At 43.7% G+C, this 20,666-nt stretch overlaps 1 protein-coding gene across 1 annotated transcript; it reads left to right on the top strand.

Annotated features, from left to right (window-relative positions):
• The first annotated feature begins 294 nt into the window (after window positions 1–294).
• On the top strand, window positions 295–3,764 carry LOC139380276 (mab-21-like 3). Its single transcript, XM_071122837.1, has 8 exons — window positions 295–399; window positions 495–635; window positions 741–812; window positions 891–1,082; window positions 2,239–2,338; window positions 2,648–2,829; window positions 2,913–3,107; window positions 3,273–3,764. Exons 1-8 carry the CDS (start codon window positions 352–354, stop codon window positions 3,504–3,506), a joined length of 1,164 nt encoding a protein of 387 aa, XP_070978938.1. The 5' UTR covers window positions 295–351; the 3' UTR covers window positions 3,507–3,764.
• Window positions 3,765–20,666: the final 16,902 nt, after the last annotated feature.

Here is a 20,666-nt window from a genome sequence, read left to right as displayed (position 1 = left end):
ACCTCAGCCAGAGTTCTACTGGGTCCTGAGGCACTGGAGCTCCTGCCTGGCACTTTGCTGGGTCCTAAAGATCCCACTGTTGATTATTACTTACACTTATTTGGGCTTTTCAGACTGCACGTTCAGAGCTGTGCCTGCTATGATCATGTTGTTTGGACCATGGTGGCCCAAAGGCTCATCGAAGCTCTTTAGCATCGGAAATCAATGATGGGAGGATCGATGGTGGAATGTTTTTGACAGCCGGACCATAGTGCTAGGAAAAGGGGTCATGCAATCGTTAGTCTGTCTGGTGAATTCTGGTGGAGAGATCAGAGCTAAACTGGTTTCAGTTGAAAAGTTGGAGGGGAGAAAATGCCAGACTTTTCTGAGGAAGGGCTGGACCACTACCTACTGAATCAAGTGAGGCTCATATGCTGCTACGTAGTGTGTGGGTGTTGTGGTTATCCTGTGTGTTGATTATCGTGTATGTGTGTAATTGTGGTTGTGTGTGTGAGGTGGACCTGCGGCACCGTACAGTCAGCAGGCGTGTTGAGGAGGTTCTGACGGTGCTCAGAGATCTGACCACTGAGGTCAGCAAGAAAGACGGACGCTTCCAGTCCATCGCCCACGCTGGAGTTAACAACGAGAACATCAAGGCAACACAACGACTTTAATATCTTACACAGATGGGCATTCAGTATATCTGTCAATCTACAGAATTATGGGATCCCATCTCAGTGTGTGTGTGTGTGTGTGTACAGGACCAGCCTGCCATGGTGTCTAAATGGGCAGCCCTCCTGAGAGGCAGATGTTCCTTCAACCCAGCCATCCAGGTAAGGCCCACTATGCTCTGTGTATTAATATTCTGTGTGTGTCTGTGAGGGATCTAATGATTGTGTGTGTGTGTGTAGGTCCTGACTTCCAGCCTGGTTTTGGTCAGTGTTCCGGTGAGGGGGTTGATTGGATATCATCAGCATGTGGCTCGTCAGTGGAGGTACTATTCTCTGACTGGCTCCATTCTCCCCACTCCTGTCCGCGAGCCAGAGAAACTCCACCAATGGCTGGAGCTGGAGAGCTTCACAAGCCCCGCCCAGGACTGGCAGGTGGGATATCATAGAGCAGTGAAAATAGTTAGCCAGTTAAATGTCCTAAATATTCTTAAATAACACTATTTGGTGTGTATGTCTTTTACAGCAGTGGTCATTAGTCGATTTTCAAACATTTCTGTCGCCAACGACAAAAACTTGCACTCCTATTTATATACAACTATTTATTGCGCAATTGGCAGTAGGTGCACTTTATTCAGAAGCCCTGTGTACTGCGTAGGCAGAGTGTTCCCATTTTGAACCTTTTAATTTGTCAAACTCCGCCTACCTGAATGACCAGGAGAGCTGTGGCTAAATCAAGTACTCCTACTGCGCCGGCCAATCGAATAGCTCAAATCACAGTGCTGACCGCTTCCCCCTACCCCACAGCAAAGTTTGATACTGGCCTATGTGAGATTTGGTAACTTTTAAAAACCATGACCAGAGAGACTGTCGAAGAATACATCAAAGAGCTGCTGTTTGAGTGAGTTAATGTTTTAAGTTTTTATTCAGCACTGTCAACATTGTTTTTATTCAACACTTACAAAACATAAAATCTGCTTCCCTCGACATCCACTCACACTGCAGCTGCAATGAATGAGTAGCCAAGTGTATCGATAGGCCTGCATTTTTATTATTAGCAGCTCATCATGTCTATTTTAATATTGAGGATTTTTTTTTCTTTTTCTGGTCATATAAACAACATTAATTTGTACATAAGCAGTGCGACTCGAGTTTCCCCATCAGGTGACTGTGTTCCCCTCTCTCTGTTCAGTCTCACTGGAGGAAAAGAGAGAGCAGGGACCTTAAGAGGCAGACCCTGCTCTCTCCCTCCTTCTGCTGAGACTGACCATCAGACGCAGGTATCATCAGTCCAATCAAATAAAGAAGCTAATTATTAACATTTATGCTCAGTAGTTCCTCCCAAGTTCTACACCAACTGATCTATTTTGTTATCAAAGGTTGCATTTCGAAACATAATATGGTCTGAGAAGAAAACAATTGTCAGGCCAAGCATATAGCCAACATGCTGTGCTGTATTAGGCCTACTGCGCAAACCTCATTCTTACAAAACTGTTTTTATTAGGGTAATGTTGTATAGGCTTGTTTAAAGTCATGTTTTTGACTGCGAACGTGATCTTCACTCCAAAGGTTGGTGACCACTGTTTTACAGGATGCCAAAGTTTGTGTTGAGGGAGACATTGTACCGGCCAAGGTGGTCAGTCTCTTCAGAGAACAACTAGAGATCGCCATACTGACCTGCAGCTTCAGTGGTGAGTGTGTGGCAGGGCAGGACAGGCCGTGGATTTGACTGATCAGATCTCCCACACACTGGAAAAGCTTTCTGTCACACTGAATACCTCTACAAGCAACAATACACACACCCACACACTGGCCACAGTGTTGATAGGTGTTGGGCCAGAGTAAAATCTATAAACTGACCGGGCCAAAGGCTTCCCTCGTAGCAAAGGTGCAAACACGCACACATTCTAACCTGATCGTGTGTGTGTGTGTGTGTGTGTGCGCGTGTGTGTGTGTGTGTGCGTGTGTGTGTGTGTGTGAGAGAGTGTGAGCGAACGCAGGTAAGGTCAGCATCTTGGAGTCTGTGGGTTCGGTAGTGCGTGTTGCCATAGAGACGGTGGAGGGTGTGATGGAGGCAGAACTTGTTCCCACTGTGGAGCTGATCAACTATTGGCCGAAGAAGGCCCGCTGGCCCCGCCTTCTGCAGCGCTGGCCAACCACAGAGAGAGCTCGCTGCATCAAGGTCTCAGCTGGGAAACATGCTTTCTAACCCTTCTAACCTTCTACATCCTAACTTACTTTCTCTCTATCTCTCCCTCTCTCCAGTCGTTTGGGTTTAACCTCATGGCAACGTCTAATTACCACTGGCTGTTGTCGTTCTCACGGGCGGAGCAGGCATTGCTAGTGGCCGTTGATGAGGACGGTGGTTGCCGTAGGAAGTGTTACCGTGTTGTCAGACAGCTGAAGGAGGACACCTGGTGTCCCGGCACCAAGCCTGTCATCACAGCCTTCCACCTGCAGGTACCCAATCACAACGCAATGTCCCTGCCCAATGACTGCCCCCTTATCATACATCCTCAGTTAACCAATCAACTCTCACCCTTTCAGATGTTCAAGGTTATATTATATATTTCTGGTGTACATAGTCATCTCTCTCTGCGTTTATCCTTCTCGCTCTCTCTGCAGACTCTGTTGTTCTGGTGCTGTGAGAAGTTTCCATGTGGGCGTGACTGGCGCTGTGTAAAGGAGAGTGTGCTGCGTGTAGCCAGGAAGCTGTTGAAGTGTGTGAGCCAGCGCTACCTGAGACACTACTTTGTCCGCTCCTACAACCTGCTGAAATACAGTAACACCACAGAGTTAGACCACACAGCCCAGAAGATCAATGACTTTATAGCCAACCCCAGCCTATATGTCCACTAAACACTGATTATTAACACCAATTCTAGCATGATGTTTTTATTGCTACTATTCTTGTCTATCCTAATGTTGCAAACATAAAATGAATACAAGTTTGCGTTCAGTAGGGCACAGCCTACCAAAACATTTGTAGCAGTAGCTTTTTACCTAGTCAAATTCCTGTACATGCAAATGTCTTTGTTGAATAAAGATGATTCTGATTCACAGCATAGCAAAACATTTTACATCAGGTAATGAACATCCTTATTGAACAAGTCAAAAGTTTTTTATTCTGTACCTAAATAAAGTAGTTTTCTTATTGCATGCATTGTTGCTTCTGTTGAAATTGTGGTTTCCAAAAAAAGACCGTTAGAACTGTCTCTACGTTTATGATCCAGCAGAGGGCAGCATAGCTCCACTACCTGTGTGTTTGTGTGTCCTGCAGATGAGACGAGGGTTACTAAAAAGACCACAGGAGAGAGCTAGTCCTCACATTGCTTCACAGGTAGGGTTGCAAAGGGAGGGTTTATTACTGTGAACTTTTTACATTTACCAGTAAACTACCAGAATTTTGGTCACTTGTGTTTTTTTTTGGGGGGGGGGGGGGGGGGGGGGGGGGCTTTATCACGTGACATCTAGTGGCCTTTTTTGGTTACTTCAGATTATCACAGGAGTCTAATTATTGCTGGCCCTCTGTGTGGCCTAATCACATGTAAAATATATATATATATTTTTAAGAACTTTTGGACAATATGGGCACAGATATGAAAAATTAATACTGTATGAATACTTTTTAAATAATTTACCAAAGTTGCCATAGATTAACTGTTAATTAACAAAATTACTAAATTCTGGTAATTTACCGGTAGCGTTGCAGCCCTACTCCCAGAAGACACCTGATGCAGGCTTTATATTGGAAGACATGCAGTATCTGACTGAATGGCAAGGGCGGCATGGTCCTCCTAGGCACCCGTTTTATGGATTTTATTAACTTGCCCTCATGCACTGAACTGTATTGGGCTGATGTATACATACCCAGTTTGTTTTGTTTTCCTGAGAGGATGGATACAACATCTGAAGGAAAATAAACGTCTGTAGCCGCCAGTTGATGTGATGAATGACTGCTGAGTAGAGGTCTTCATTGGTCCAATAACTGAATAACCGGGACTCGAGCGGGTCCTGTTTGATTGTCATCGGTTTTCGGGTCTATGTAACTACAGCTGATAGACCCGAATGGACCCGGCCACGGCTCTGAATAGCCTACAGCATATTTATTTTACGCTCATAAGGAATTTATTGACCTTTAGAAAGCTTAGCCAACATATTTTGTATTTTATTAGGATCCCCATTAGCAATTGCAAAAGCAGCAGCTACTCTTCTTGCGGTCCACATGAAACATTACATAGTACAGAACATTAATAGACATGAACGGCTCAGTTTTTTTAAAAGGCAAACTTAGCCTACATATCAATACATACACACAAACTAACTAGGTCAAATATAGGGGAGGCGTTGTGTCGTTGCTTCATGTTTTTTGAAACCTGTGGAAACAAATGCTGTTCATTTGAGCAATATGAGATGGAACAGTGTTCCATGCAATAATAGCCCTATATAATACTGTACGCTTTCTTGAAGTTGTTCTGGATTTGGGGACTGTGGAAAGACCCCTGATGGCATGTTTGGTGGGGTAAGTGTGTGTGTGAGAGATGTGTGTATGTTGACTGCAAACAATTTGGAGTTTTCAACACAATATTTCATAAAAAGAAGTGATGCAGTCAGTCTTTCCAACTCTTAGCAGAGAGAGATCGGCATGCATAGAATTTATATCAGCCCTCTGATGACAAAGAGTAAGACATGCTGCTCTGTTCTGGGCCAGCTGCAGCTTAACTAGGTCTTTCCTTACAGCACTGGACCACACGACTGGACACTAATCAACAGAAGATAAAACTAGAGCCTGCAGGAGTTGAATTTTGGAGTGTGGTGTCAAAAAAGCAGAGCATCTCTTTATTACGGACAGACCTCTCCCCATGTTCACCATGACAGTTTACAATCTAAGGTAACGCCAAGTAATTTAGTCTCCTCAACTTGTTTAACAGCCTCACCATTCATTACCAGACTCAGCTGAGGTATTTGTATTTATTATGGATCCCCATTAGCTTCCTGGGGTATGACAAAATTAAGGCAGTTATACGATTTTAAAAACATTACAATACATTCATTACAGAATTCTCAACACACTGTGTGCTCTCAGGCCCATACTCTACTACCACAAAATCCATGTGTACAGTTGAAGTTTACATACACCTTAACCAAATACATTTAAACTCAGTTGCTCAATTCCTGACATTTAATCCGAGTAAAGATTCCCTGTTTTAGGTAAATTAGGATCACCACTTTATTTTAAGACGGTGAAATGTCAGAATAATAGTAGAGATAATGATTTATTTCAGCTTTTATTTCTTTTATCACATTCCCAGTGGGTCAGAAGTTTACATACACTCAATTATTATTTGGTAGCATTTCCTTTAAATTGTTTAACTTGGGCTAATGTTTCAGGTAGCCTACCACAAGCTTCCCACAATAAGTTGGGTGAATTTTGGCCCATTCCTCCTGACAGAGCTGGTGTAACTGAGTCAGGTTTGTAGGCCTCCTTGTTCGCACACACTTTTTCAGTTCTGCCCTCAAATTTTCTATAGGATTGAGCTTTGTGATGGCCACTCCAATACCTTGACTTTGTTGTTCTTAAGCCAATTTGCCACAACTTTGGAAGTGTGCTTGGGGTCATTGTCCATTTGGAAGACCCATTTGTGACCAAGCTTTAACTTCCTGACTGATGTCTTGAGATGTTGCTACAATATATCCACATAATGTTTCTCTGATGCTTATCTATTTTGTGAAGTGCACCAGTCCCTTCTGCAGTAAAGCACCCCCACAACATGATGCTGCCATCCCCGTGCTTCACGGTTGGGATGGTGTTCTTCAGCTTGCAAGCTGCCCCCTTTTTCCTCCAAACATTATGATGGTCACTATGGCCAAACAGTTCTATTTTAGTTTTTATCAGACCAGAGGACATTTCTCCAAAAAGTACGATCTTTGTCCCCATGTGCAGTTGCAAACCATACTCTGGCTTTTTTATGGTGGTTTTGGAGCAGTGGCTTCTTCCTTGCTGAGCGGCCTTTCAGGTTATGTCGATATAGGACTCATTTTACTGTGGATATGGATACTTTTGTACCTGTTTACTCCAGCGTCCTCACAAGGTCCTTTTCAGTTGTTCTGGGATGGATTTGCACTTTTCGCACCAAAGTACGTTCATCTCTAGGAGACAGAATGCGTCTCCTTCCTGACCGGTATGACGGCTGCATGGTCCCATGGTGTTTATTCTTGCGTACTATTGTTTTTACAGATGAACATGGTACCTTCGGGCATTTGGAAAGGATGAACCAGACTTGTGGAGGTCTACAATAGTTTTTCTGAGGTCTTGGCTTATTTCTTTTGATTTTCCCATGATGTCAAGCAATGATGCACTGAGTTTGAAGGTAGGCCTTGAAATACATCCACAGGTACACCTCCAATTGACTCAAATGATGTCAATTAGCCTATCAGAAGCTTCTAAAGCCATCAAATCATTTTCTGGAATTTTCCAAGCTGTTTAAAGGCACAGTCAACTTAGTGTATGTAAACTTCTGACCCACTGGAATTGTGATACAGTGAATTCTCAGTGAAATAATCTGTAAACAATTGTTGGAAAAATTACTTGTGTCATGCACAAAGTAGGTGTCCTAACTGACTTGACAAAACTATAGTTGTTCACAAGAGATTTGAAGAGTGGTTGAAAAACAAGTTTTAATGACTCCAACCTCAGTGTATGTAAACTTCCGACTTCAACTGTACATGGCTATGTTATCATGTGTGTGTATGCATGTGTTTGTGCCTATGTTCGTGTTGCTTCACAGTCCCCACTGTTCCATAAGGTCTATTTTTAGTAGGCATGGCTCTATGTAGTACTGTACGCCTCCAATAGTCTATTCTGGATTTGGGGACTGTGAAGAAACCTCTGGTGGCATGTCTTGTGGGGTATGTATGGGTGTTTGAGCTGTGTGCTAGTCGTTTAAACAGACAGCTTGGTGCATTCAACATACCTCTCACAAATACAAGAAGTGATGAAGTCAATCTCTCCTCTACTTTGAGCCAGCAGAGATTGACATGCATATTATTGTTTGCTCTCTGTGTACATCCAAGGGCCAGCCATGCAGTCCTGTTCTGAGCCAATTGCAATTTTCCTAAGTCCCCCTTTGTGGCATCTGACCACATGACTGAACAGTAGTCCAAGTGCAACAAAACTAGAGCCTGTAGGACCTGCCTTATTGATAGTGCTGTTAAGAAGGTAGAGCAGCGCTTTATTATGGACAGACTTCTCCCCATTTTAGCTACTGTTGTATCAATATGTTTTGACCATGACAGTTTACAATCCAGGGTTACTCCAAGCAGTTTAGTCACCTCAACTTGCTCAATTTCCATATTATTTATTACAATATTTAGTTGAGGTTTAGGGTGTAATGAATAATTTGTCCCAAATACAAAGCTTTTAGTTTTTGAAATATTTAGTACTAACTTATTCCTTGCCACCCATTCTGAATCTAACTGCAGCTCTTTGTTAAGTGTTGCAGTCATTTCAGTTGCTGTAGTAGCTGACATGTATAGTGTTGAGTCATCCACATACATAGACACACCGGCTTTATTCAAAGCCAGTGGCGTGCCGTTAGTAAAGATTGAAAAAAGTAAAGGGCCTAGACAGCTGCCCTGAGGAATATCTGATTCTACCTGGATTATGTTGGAACGGCTTCCATTAAAGAACACCCTCTGTGTTCTGTTAGACAGGTAACTCTTTATCCACAATATAGCAGGGGGTGCAACAAAACAGCCGCCACAATCTTTTTATCATACATTTCTCTCAGCCAATCATCAGTCATTTGAGTAAGTTCTGTGCATGTTGCATGTCCTTCACTATAAGCATGCTGAAATGTCAACTTGTTTATTGTAAAATAGCATTGTATCTGATCAAACCCAATTTTTTCCAAAACTTTACTAAGGGTTGGTAACAAGCTGATTGGTTGGCGGGCTTTAAAGAGGGCTTTACTATTCTTAGATAGCGGAATGACTTTTGCTTCCCTCCAGGCCTGAGGTCACACACATTCTAGTAGGCTTAAATTTCAGATATGGCAAACAGAAGTGGCGCTATTATCCTCAGTAATTTTCCATCCAAGTTGTCAGACCCCGTTGGCTTGTCATTGTTGATAGACAACAATCATTTTTTCACCTCTTCCACACTCACTTTACGGAATTCAAAATTACTAATCTTGTCTTTCATAATTTGGTCAGATATACTTGGATGTGTAGTGTCAGTGTTTGTTGCTGGCACGTTTGTTGCTGGCACGTCATTAAAGCACTTGGCAATATCAGTTGGTTTTGTAATGAATGAGCCATCTGATTCAATGAATGATGTAGCTGAGTTTGCCTTTTTCCCCAGAATTTCATTGAAGGTGCTCCAATGCTTTTTACTATGAATATTTATGTCATATCTTTGTTTCATAGTGTAGTTTCTTCATGTTTTTCTTCAGTTTAATCACATGATTTCTCAATTTGCAGTACGTTTGCCAGTCGGTTGTGCAGCCAGACTTATTTGCCATTCCTTTTGCCTCATCCCTCTCAACCATACAATTTTTTAATTCCTCATCAGTCCACAGGGATTGAATAGTTTTTAAAGTCATTTTCTTAAAGGGTGCATGCTTATTAGTAACTGGGATAAGCAATTTCATAAATGTGTCAAGTTCAACATCTGTTCGCTCCTCATTACACACCAACACATTTTATTTACATCAACAACATAGGAATCACTACAAAACTTATTGTATGACCTCTTATACATTATCAAGCATTACACACATGTTATCCAGATACTGACTGTTAGCACTTGGTGGTCTATAGCAGCTTCCCACAAGAATAGGCTTTAGGTGATGCAGATTAACCTGTAGCCATATTACTTCAATAGTATTTAACATTTTTACAGGAATGTGGTTCTGAATATAAACAGCAACACCTCCACCACTGGCATTTCTATATTTTCTGTAAATGTTAAAACCTTGTATTGCTACCACTGTATCATCAAAGGTATTGTCTAAGTGAGTTTCAGACATTTATCAGAATATGAATGTCATCTGTTACAAGCAAGTTATTAATTTCATGAACCTTGTTTCTTAAGCTACATATGTTAACGTGGGCTACTTTGAGCACTTTTCTTGGATGCTTGCTTGTTTTCATTGCTTTACTGGGAAGCTTAGCAGAAGTAGATATTCTCATGTTATTTATGTTAGTGCAGGATGAGCTGCAAACAGGGAACTTCCTACTAGGACACACCGCCTCAGTGCTAACAGCATAAATCTGGTTCATAGACACATAATTGCTGCATAGAATAGATGTAGGATCAGCAGAGGCATTTAGGGCAGTTAGAGGGATATCAATTAGGTGACTTACATTGTGTCTACCACTGCCCCTGGTATAATGTACATTTGCTAAAGCATTATAATGACTCAGCGACACAATGGTAGGGATTAACTGAGCTGGGGTCATTGATAAGTCAGGTCTAGAACTTAGGGAATGATTTGTACCAAATACAGTGCTCTTAGTTTTAGAGATGTTCAGAACCAGTTTCTTACTGGCCACCCATTCCAAAATAGACTGCAACTTGATTAGCTGTGGTTTCTGGTGCGAATATGGTTGAATCATCACCATACATGGACACACATGCTTTGTTTAATGCCAGTGGCAGGTCATTGGTAAAAATAGAAAAGAGTAGAGGGCCTAGAGAGCTGCCCTGTGGTACACCATACTTACATTTGACATTACAGAAACTTCCATTAAAGAAAACCATTTGAGTTCTGAAAAGCCATAGATAGCTCTGAATCCACAATATGGCAGAGGTTGAAAAGCCATAACACATACGTTTTTTCAACAACACGTTATGGTCAATAATATCAAAGGCTGCAGTGACATCTAACAGTACAGCTCCCACAATCTTATTATCAATTTCTTTCAACCAATCATCAGTTATTTGTGTCAATGCAGTGCATGTTGAGTGCCCTTCTCTATAAGCATGCTGAAAGTCTGTTAATTTGTTTACAGAGAAATAGCATTGTATTTGGTCAAATACAATTTTTTCCAACTGTTTGCTTAGAGCTGGCAGCAAGCTAATATGTCTGCTGTTAGAAACAGTAAAGGCCTCTTTACCACTCTTGGGTAGCGGAATTACTTTAGCTTCCCTCCAGGCCTGAGGACAAAGACTTTCCTCTAGGCTCAGATTAAAGATATGCCAGATAGGAGTAGCTATCATCCTCAGTAGCTTTCTAAGTTATCAATGCCAGGAGATTTGTCATTATTGATCGATAACAAAAATAATCCACCTCTCTCACACTAACTTTATAAAATTCAAACTTGCAATGCTTTTCTTTCATTATTTGTTTTTTGTATGCGTGAATATGATGGCTCACTGTTCATTGTTGGCATTTCCTGCCTTATTTTGCCCACTTTGCAAATTGAAGTAATCATTAAAATAATTGGCAACATCAAATGGTTTTGTGATGAATAAGCCATCTGATTCGATGAAATATGGAGTTGAATTTGTCTTTCTGCCCATCATTTAATTTAAAGTACTCCAAAGTCTTTATACAGTGCCTTGCGAAAGTATTCGGCCCCCTTGAACTTTGCGACCTTTTGCCACATTTCAGGCTTCAAACATAAAGATATAAAACTGTATTTTTTTGTGAAGAATCAACAACAAGTGGGACACAATCATGAAGTGGAACGACATTTATTGGATATTTCAAACTTTTTTAACAAATCAAAAACGGAAAAATTGGGCGTGCAAAATTATTCAGCCCCCTTAAGTTAATACTTTGTAGCGCCACCTTTTGCTGCGATTACAGCTGTAAGTCGCTTGGGGTATGTCTCTATCAGTTTTGCACATCGAGAGACTGACATTTTTTCCCATTCCTCCTTCCAAAACAGCTCGAGCTCAGTGAGGTTGGATGGAGAGCATTTGTGAACAGCAGTTTTCAGTTCTTTCCACAGATTCTCGATTGGATTCAGGTCTGGACTTTGACTTGGCCATTCTAACACCCGGATATGTTTATTTTTGAATCATTCCATTGTAGATTTTGCTTAATGTTTTGGCTCATTGTCTTGTTGGAAGACAAATCTCCGTCCCAGTCTCAGGTCTTTTGCAGACTCCATCAGGTTTTCTTCCAGAATGGTCCTGTATTTGGCTCCATCCATCTTCCCATCAATTTTAACCATCTTCCCTGTCCCTGCTGAAGAAAAGCAGGCCCAAACCATGATGCTGCCACCACCATGTTTGACAATGGGGATGGTGTGTTCAGCTGTGTTGATTTTACGCCAAACATAAAGTTTTGCATTGTTGCCAAAAAGTTCAATTTTGGTTTCATCTGACCAGAGCACCTTCTTCCACATGTTTGGTGTGTCTCCCAGGTGGCTTGTGGCAAACTTTAAACGACACTTTTTATGGATATCTTTAAGAAATGGCTTTCTTCTTGCCACTCTTCCATAAAGGCCAGATTTGTGCAATATACGACTGATTGTTGTCCTATGGACAGAGTCTCCCACCTCAGCTGTAGATCTCTGCAGTTCATCCAGAGTGATCATGGGCCTCTTGGCTGCATCTCTGATCAGTCTTCTCCTTGTATGAGCTGAAAGTTTAGAGGGACGGCCAGGTCTTGGTAGATTTGCAGTGGTCTGATACTCCTTCCATTTCAATATTATCGCTTGCACAGTGCTCCTTGGGATGTTTAAAGCTTGGGAAATATTTTTGTATCCAAATCCGGCTTTAAACTTCTTCACGACAGTATCTCGGACCTGCCTGGTGTGTTCCTTGTTCTTCATGATGCTCTCTGCGCTTTTAACGGACCTCTGAGACTATCACAGTGCAGGTGCATTTATACAGAGACTTGATTACACACAGGTGGATTGTATTTATCATCATTAGTCATTTAGGTCAACATTGGATCATTCAGAGATCCTCACTGAACTTCTGGAGAGAGTTTGCTGCACTGAAAGTAAAGGGGCTGAATAATTTTGCACGCCCAATTTTTCAGTTTTTGATTTGTTAAAAAAGTTTGAAATATCCAATAAATGTTGTTCCACTTCATGATTGTGTCCCACTTGTTGTTGATTCTTCACAAAAAAATACCGTTTTATATCTTTATGTTTGAAGCCTGAAATGTGGCAAAAGGTTGCAAAGTTCAAGGGCGCCGAATACTTTCGCAAGGCACTGTATCAGTGATCTTGGCTTTATAATACAGTTTCTACTCATTTTTGTTGAGTTTAGACACATCATTTCTACATTTGCAGTAAGTCAGCCAGTCAGATGCGTAGCCAGACTTAGTCACTCCTTTTGTCCCATCTCTTTCAACCATACAGTTTTTCAACTCCTCGTCAATCCATGGAGCCTTAACAGTTCTAACAGTCCGTTTCTTAACAGGTGCATGTTTATCAATAATTGGAAGAAGCAATTTCATAAATGAATCAAGTGCAGCATCTGGATGCTCCTTATTAATCACATCAGACCAACAAATACTTTTAACATCATCCGAATATGAGTCACAGCAAAATCTTTTGTATGATCTGTTATACACTATTTTAGGCCCAGCTTTTGGAACTTTGGATTTCCAGGATATAGCCACTATATTGTGATCACTGCATCCAATGGTTATGTGTAACGTTCGTCGTTGCATGAAGAAGGAGTGGGCCAAAGCGCAGCGTGGTACGTGTTCATGGTATTTATTTAAACTGAACACTGAAACAAAAGAACAAAGTGGAACAAAACTAAACAGTTCTGTCTGGTGCAGACACAAAACAACTACCCAAAAAAAACACAGGTGGGAAAAAGCTGCGTAAGTATGATTCTCAATCAGAGACAACGATAGACAGCTGCCTCTGATTGAGAACCACACCCGGCCAAACAAAGAAATAGAAAACATAGAACTAAAGAAATTAGAATGCCCACCCTAGTCACACCCTGGCCTAACCAAACTAGAGAATAAAACCCTCTCTATGGCCAGGGTGTGACAGTACCCCCCCCCCCCCCCCCAAAGGTGCGGACTCCGGCCGCAAAACCTGACTCTAAAGGGGAGGGTCCGGGTGGGCCTCCGTTACAGCGGCGGCTCTGGTGTGGGACGTAGATCCCCCCTCCGCCTCTGGCTCCCCCCACTTTGGTGGCGCCTCTGGTGTGGGGACTGGGGACCCTAGTAGCGGGCCCCGGACTGGGGACCCTAGTAGCGGGCCCCGGACTGGGGACCCTAGTAGCGGGCCCCGGACTGGGGACCCTCGTTGCTGGAGGCCCCGGACTGGTCACCCTCGTTGCTGGAGGCCCCGGACTGGGCACCCTCGTTGCTGGAGGCCCCGGACTGGGCACCCTCGTTGCTGGAGGCCCCGGACTGGGCACCCTCGTTGCTGGAGGCTCCGGACTGGGCACCCTCGTTGCTGGAGGCTCGGGACATGGATCATCACTGGAGGCTTCTTGCCATGGATCATCACTGGAGGGAGGAGACGTATGGGCAGTCTGGTACGTGGAGCTGCCACAGGGCTCACCAGGCTGGGAAGACATACAGGAGGCCTTATCCTTGGCCGAGGCACCGGAAACACTGGGCCTTGGAGGTGCACTGTAGGTCTCGAGCTAAGAACCTGCACAACCCGTCCTGGCTGGATGGTGACTTTGGCCCGGCACGTGAGGGGCGCAGGCACCGGACGCACTGGGCTGTGCAGACAGACTGGAGACAGAGTGCGCAGAGCTGGCGTAGGATATCCTGGGCCGTAGAGACGTACGGGAGGTCTGGAGAGCAGGACTGGCATAATCCTTTCTGGCTGGATGCTCACCCTAGCCCGGCAGATGTGAGGAGCTGGGATGTAGCGCACCAGGCTAAGAACGCGTACTGGAGACACCGTGCGCTCCACCGCATAACACGGTGCCTGACCAGTACTACGAGTATTCCCCATAAGCACGAGTTGGCCCATTACACGCTGCTCCTCCTTACCACGCTGCTTGGTTCGTTGGTGGTGGGTAGTAACGTTCGTCGTTGCATGAAGAAGGAGTGGACCAAAGCGCAGCGTGGTACGTGTTCATGGTATTTATTTAAACTGAACACTGAAACAAAAGAACAGCGTGGAACAAAACAGTTCTGTCTGGTGCAGACACAACAGAAAACAACTACCCACAAAACACAGGTGGGAAAAAGCTGCCTAAGTATGATTCTCAATCAGAGACAACGATAGACAGCTGCCTCTGATTGAGAACCACACCCGGCCAAACACAAAGATGGATCATCAGTATGGATACAGCTTTAGAACAAAGTTCTACAGCATTAGTAAAAATGTGAGCGATACATGTGGATGATCTTGTTCCTGTAGTGTTTGTAAACACCCTGGTAAACTTATTAATAACCTGAACCAGATTACAGGCTCTGGTTACAGTGAGAAGCTTCCTTTTGAAGCAGACAGCTTGATGAAAACCAGTCAATATTCAGGTGCCCAAGAAAGTCTCTGTTTACATCACATACACTATCAAGCATTTCACACATATTATTTAAATACTGACTGTCAGCACTTGGTGGCCTATAGCAACACCCCAAAAGAAAAGGCTTTAGATGTGCCAAGTTAACCTACAACCAAAACACTTCAATAACACTTGACATAAGATCTTCTCTAAGCATTACATGGATATGGCTCTGAATATATACAGCAACACGTCCCTCATAAGTATTTCTATATTTTCTAGGAATCTTATATCCTTGTATTGCTACTGCTGTATCATCAAATGAATTATTGGAGTCTCAGAAATTGCTAATATATGAATGTTATTTGATGTTTGCTCATTTTTGATTTCATGAACCTTATATCGAAGGCTAGATATATTAATATGGGGTATTTTCAGCCCTTTCCTGTGTAGCTTATCAGAGATAGACATAATATGGAAAAGATCAAACAAAGCAAGATACAAAAAATATATTCAGGAGCATTAATCAATTGGTGTGTGTGTGTGCTGTGGGGTTGAAGCTATGAACCCATAGGCTTGGCTCTCTCATCCCTTCCAGGCTTCTGTCATAGTGGTTGTAAGCAATGTATCCGCGCGCTCTGGCAGCTTTCATGGCTGGGATGTGTTCTTTTGTCTTCTAGCGTACAGCTTCAGGGTAGTCCTCGTTGATAAAGATATTGTAACAATGTGCGCTGAAGCAAGTCGAGAAGCAAGTTCAGGGAGTGAGTGTTTTAATAAAATAAATGGAACATAATACAAAACAAGAAACACTAACTGCACACAGACATGAAACAGAAACAATGACGCCTGGGGAAGGAACCAAAGGGAGTGACATATATAGGGAAGGTAATCAGGGAAGTGATGGAGTCCAGGTGAGGGACAAAGCGCAGTTGTGCGTAACGATGGTGACAGGGGTGCACCATAACGAGCAGCCTGGTGACCTAGAGGCCGGAGCGGGAGCACACCTGACAGTACCCCTCCCCGAAGCGTGGCTCCAGACACAGGACGCCGGGCAAAATGAAGATCCCGGGGATCAGGAGCGGAATCTGTCAGTCCTGCTGAGAAGTGGGAGCATGGCGACCTAGAGTGTACATATGTGACACTCCCCCCTCCCTGGCGGGTTCAGCTCCAGCCGCAGGACACCAACCAAAGGGACGATCCAGGGGATCAGGAGCAGACCGGTCACCCCGTCTGATGCACGGGAACCTGACGCCAGCTGGGGCGCAGCAACCTGACAGACCGTCTGAGGCATGCGAGCCTGTAGCGGCTCCCGGACCGACGTCATTCCCACAAAAAAAACAATCCCTGATGCTTCCCTTAGGTGAGGCCTCATTCTGTAACAATGTGCGCTGAGAGTCGGGAAGCAAGTTCAGGGAGTGAGTGTTTTAATAAAATAAACATAACATAATACCAAACAAGAAACTCTAACAGCACACAGACATGAAACAGAAACAATGACGCCTGGGGAAGGAACCAAAGGGAGTGACATATATAGGGAAGGTAATCAAATCAAATCAAATGTATTTATATAGCCCTTCGTACATCAGCTGATATCTCAAAGTGCTGTACAGAAACCCAGCCTAAAACCCCAAACAGCAAGCAATGCAGGTGTAGAAGCACGGTGGCTAGGAAAAACTCCCTAGAAAGGCCAAAACCTAGGAAGAAACCTAGAGAGGAACCAGGCTATGTGGGGTGGCCAGTCCTCTTCTGGCTGTGCCGGGTGGAGATTATAACAAAACATGGTCAAGATGTTCAAATGTTCATAAATGACCAGCATGGTCGAATAATAATAAGGCAGAACAGTTGAAACTGGAGCAGCAGCACAGTCAGGTGGACTGGGGACAGCAAGGAGTCATCATGTCAGGTATTCCTGGGGCATGGTCCTAGGGCTCAGGTCCTCCGAGAGAGAGAAAGAAAGAGAGAATTAGAGAGAGCATATGTGGGATGGCCAGTCCACTTCAGGGAAGTGATGGAGTCCAGGTGAATCTGACGAAGCGCAGGTGCGTGTAACGATGGTGACAGGTGTGCACGATAATGAGCAGCCTGGTGACCTAGAGGCCGGAGAGGGAGCACACGTGACAGATATAAGTTCCTCTCAAGTTCTTGGCTCTTTCCACAACAGCTACCGTGTCCTTGAACCTCAGGAACTTGACCACTATCGGCCTGGACCTGTCACCTGGGCCGGTGGTGGGTTTGACAGTCCTGTGGGCGTGTTCCATCTCAATCTTCCTGTGGTCCATCTTCAATTTCTCAGAGATCATTTCCCTCACTTTATCTTTAGACTCTGTCCAGGTCTCATGTGGAGATTCTGCAATTCCGTCCACAACCATGTTGTTCCACCTTGATTGTCCCTCGAGTCTGATTTATCCGTCATTGTTATCATGGATCACACACAGAACTGATGTCCTCTCTCAATGACTTACAGATTGCTGTCATCTTGTCGTTCTCCTGTTTCAACTCGAGCTGACCCTGGGAAAACTGCAAACTGTTCATCAGGTCAAGGATCTCTCTGGTCAGGTTGCCCATTCTTTTATTAGTTGACTCCACCAGTATTTGGACAAAACACAGCTATTTTCTTCTCGTTGTAACAACTGCTTGTATAACTATTTTTGTTTGTTTAAAAGATCCTTCACCTGTGATAGAGAGACACTGTCACGTTGTATAAATGATTGGAGACAGGCGCAGGAATACGTAATAGGGGGTTTTAATCTGTCTGGGAACGGGGTTCCGTTAACAGCCAATGAAATTGCAGGGCGCCAAATACAAATCAACAGAAATTTCTCAAACATACAAGTATTAGGCACCATTTTAAAGATAACATTCTCGTTAATCCAGCCACAGTGTCAGATTTCAAAAATACTTTACAGCGAAAGCTCCACAAACGATTATGTTAGGTCACCACCAAGTCACAGAAAAACCCAGCCATTTTTCCAGCCAAAGAGAGGAGTCACAAAAAGCACAAATAGAGATAAAATTAATCACTAACCTTTGATGATCTTCATCAGATGACACTCATAGGACTTCATGTTACACAATACATGTATGTTTTTTTTTCGATAAAGTGTATATTTATATCCAAAAATCTCATTTTACATTGGCGTGTTATGTTCAGTAGTTCCAAAACATGCGGTGATTTTGCAGAGAGCCACATCAATTTACAGAAATACTCATTATAAATGTTGATGAAAATACAACTGTCATGCATGGAACTTTAGATAAACCTCTCCTTAACCTCTCCTCAAAACAACTCTAAGGAAAAAGCATACCATGCAATAATCTGAGTATGGAACTCAGAGCCCAAATCAGCCAAAAGAAATATCCGCCATGTTGCGCAGTCAACATTAGTCAGAAATAGCATTATAAATATTCACTTACCTTTGATGATCTTCATCAGAATGCACTCCCAGGAATCCCAGTTCCACAATAAATGTTTGATTTGTTCGAGAAAGTTCATAATTTATGTCCATATACCTCCTTTTGTTAGGGCGTTTGGTAAACAAATCGAAACGTGCGTGCAACTTCCAGCGGAAAGGTCGAACGAAAATTCCAAAAGGTTATATTACTGGTCGTAGAAACATATCAAACGATGTATAGAATCAATCTTTAGGATATTTTTATCATAAATGTTCAATAATGTTCCAACCGGAGAATTCCACTGTCTATAGAAAAGCAATGGAACGGAAGCTCTCATGTGAATGCTCGTGACTGCTGGCATACCTCTGACTCATTCCCCTCTCATTCAGCCCCCCTTCATAGTAGAAGCAAACAACGTTCTAAAGACGGTTGACATCTAGTGGAAGCCTTAGGAAGTGCAACATAACCAATATCCCACTGTATCTTCAATAGGGGATGAGTTGAAAAACTACAAACCTCAGATTTCCCACATCCTGTTTGGATTTTTTCTCAGGGTTTTGCCTGCCATATGAGTTCTGTTATACTCACAGACATCATTCAAACAGTTTTAGAAACTTCAGAGTGTTTTCTATCCAATACTTATAATAATATTATTTAGCATCTGGGACTGAGTAGGAGGCAGTTTACTCACACGCTTTTCATCCAAAAGTGAAAATGCTGCCCCCTAGCCCAAACAGGTTTTAATAGTCCTCCCAAAAATACAACATGCCATGAAAAGGCACGGGACAATGCGCCCCAAAAAAACACGTATATAAAAACACAGGGATGTAACCCAAACAAAAGAGTGGGGGATGAAAAAACACGGGATGAAACCCGTAATAACAATACACGGGACAAGACCCGTAATAACAAGTGCACAACACCAGCAGCGGGACGACAATGGCCTTGAGGACGACCACAAGGACGTGGTACGGGTCGGTCAGGGCCAGTTGCAGCTGCCGAAGTTGTGTGGTCGTCAGATGGACCAGTTGCAGCTGCCGAAGTTATGTCGGCGTCGGACAGGCCAGTTGCAGCGGCGTCGGACGTGCCAGTTGCAGCGGCGTCGGGCGTGCCAGTTGCAGCGACGTCGGGCGTGCCAGTTGCAGCAGCGTCGGGCGTGCCAGTTGCAGCGGCGTCGGGCGTGCCAGTTGCAGCGGCGTCGGACGTGCCAGTTGCAGCGGCGTCGGGCGTGCCAGTTGCAGCGGCGTCGGGCGTGCCAGTTGCAGCGGCGTCGGACGTGCCAGTTGCAGCGGCGTCGGACGTGCCAGTTGCAGCGGCGTCGGACGTGCCAGTTGCAGCGGCGTCGGACGTGCCAGTTGCAGCTGCCGAAGTTGCGTCGGACGGGCCAGTTTCAGAGAGCCTATATAGCCATAGACCTCCGGACATGATGCACGGAATGAGCAGCAGTACCGGAGGAATCCGTGACAGACACCACTGTCCTCAATGGTACTCCCGCTGGCTTTGGTCTTTGTTATGGTAGCTAGCAACGTAGGTTACGCTGTTACTACTCGCAGTTCCAGACAGGGCAGGTCACAATGAAGATTGAAAACAACAAACAGCAGGGATCTAGGACCTATTCGTTAACCAGAAGAGCAACTTGGCTGACACACATTGTTTTGTCACTCAGGTCCAATCGGTCTGGATGTTGTCGTGTCTGGGTCTGATTGTTCTCTGGTCCGTTCGGGTCTGGGTCCCCCTTTTTCTTAAATGATCAGGTCCATTCTGGTCTGGTTCTGTTTGTCCTCGGGTCCAGGTCCAACTTTATGGACCCGAAAATACCTTCACGGGCCATTTCACATATCCACTTTGGGGTGGCAAAGGGAGAATCGTCTTTGTTGCGTGGCATCATCAGTACAGTTAGGGTTAAACTGAGCTGACATTGAGGGCTAAGGATTTGAGGTAATTGGGTGAGTCATGTGTCACACAGTCCAGCTGGAATGGCCCCAGGAAAGAACACAGACATAGGTGGAGACAGAACACACTAATGTGATGTTATCTTGTGACTCAGTCATTTGATTGTTTTTTTAAGGTTGTTTGTCATGAAGCTGTTTGTGTGATTTAAAAAACAACATTCATACAGTATGTATTTTACCATGGTGGTGCTTTCGAGAAAATGTGTGGTTTTGGCAAAGGCTGCTTTATCCTTTTTGTATCAAATAGAAGAAAGCTATTATGAAGTTATCACATCCCAT

This window comes from Oncorhynchus clarkii, chromosome 22, assembly GCF_045791955.1.
Source record: "Oncorhynchus clarkii lewisi isolate Uvic-CL-2024 chromosome 22, UVic_Ocla_1.0, whole genome shotgun sequence".
Lineage (NCBI taxonomy): Eukaryota > Metazoa > Chordata > Actinopteri > Salmoniformes > Salmonidae > Oncorhynchus > Oncorhynchus clarkii.
The sequence above is the reverse complement of the archived record's forward strand: the minus strand, read 5'-3'. Positions and strand labels throughout refer to the sequence as shown.

Excerpts from the sequence above, each read along its gene's own strand:
- LOC139380276 (XM_071122837.1), top strand. The coding sequence starts at position 352 with ATGCCAGACTTTTCTGAGGAAGGGCTGGACCACTACCTACTGAATCAA. Across the intron at positions 813-890 it reads CCTTCAACCCAGCCATCCAG|GTCCTGACTTCCAGCCTGGT; the intron begins GTAAGGCCCACT and ends GTGTGTGTGTAG. Across the intron at positions 2,339-2,647 it reads ACTGACCTGCAGCTTCAGTG|GTAAGGTCAGCATCTTGGAG; the intron begins GTGAGTGTGTGG and ends GAGCGAACGCAG.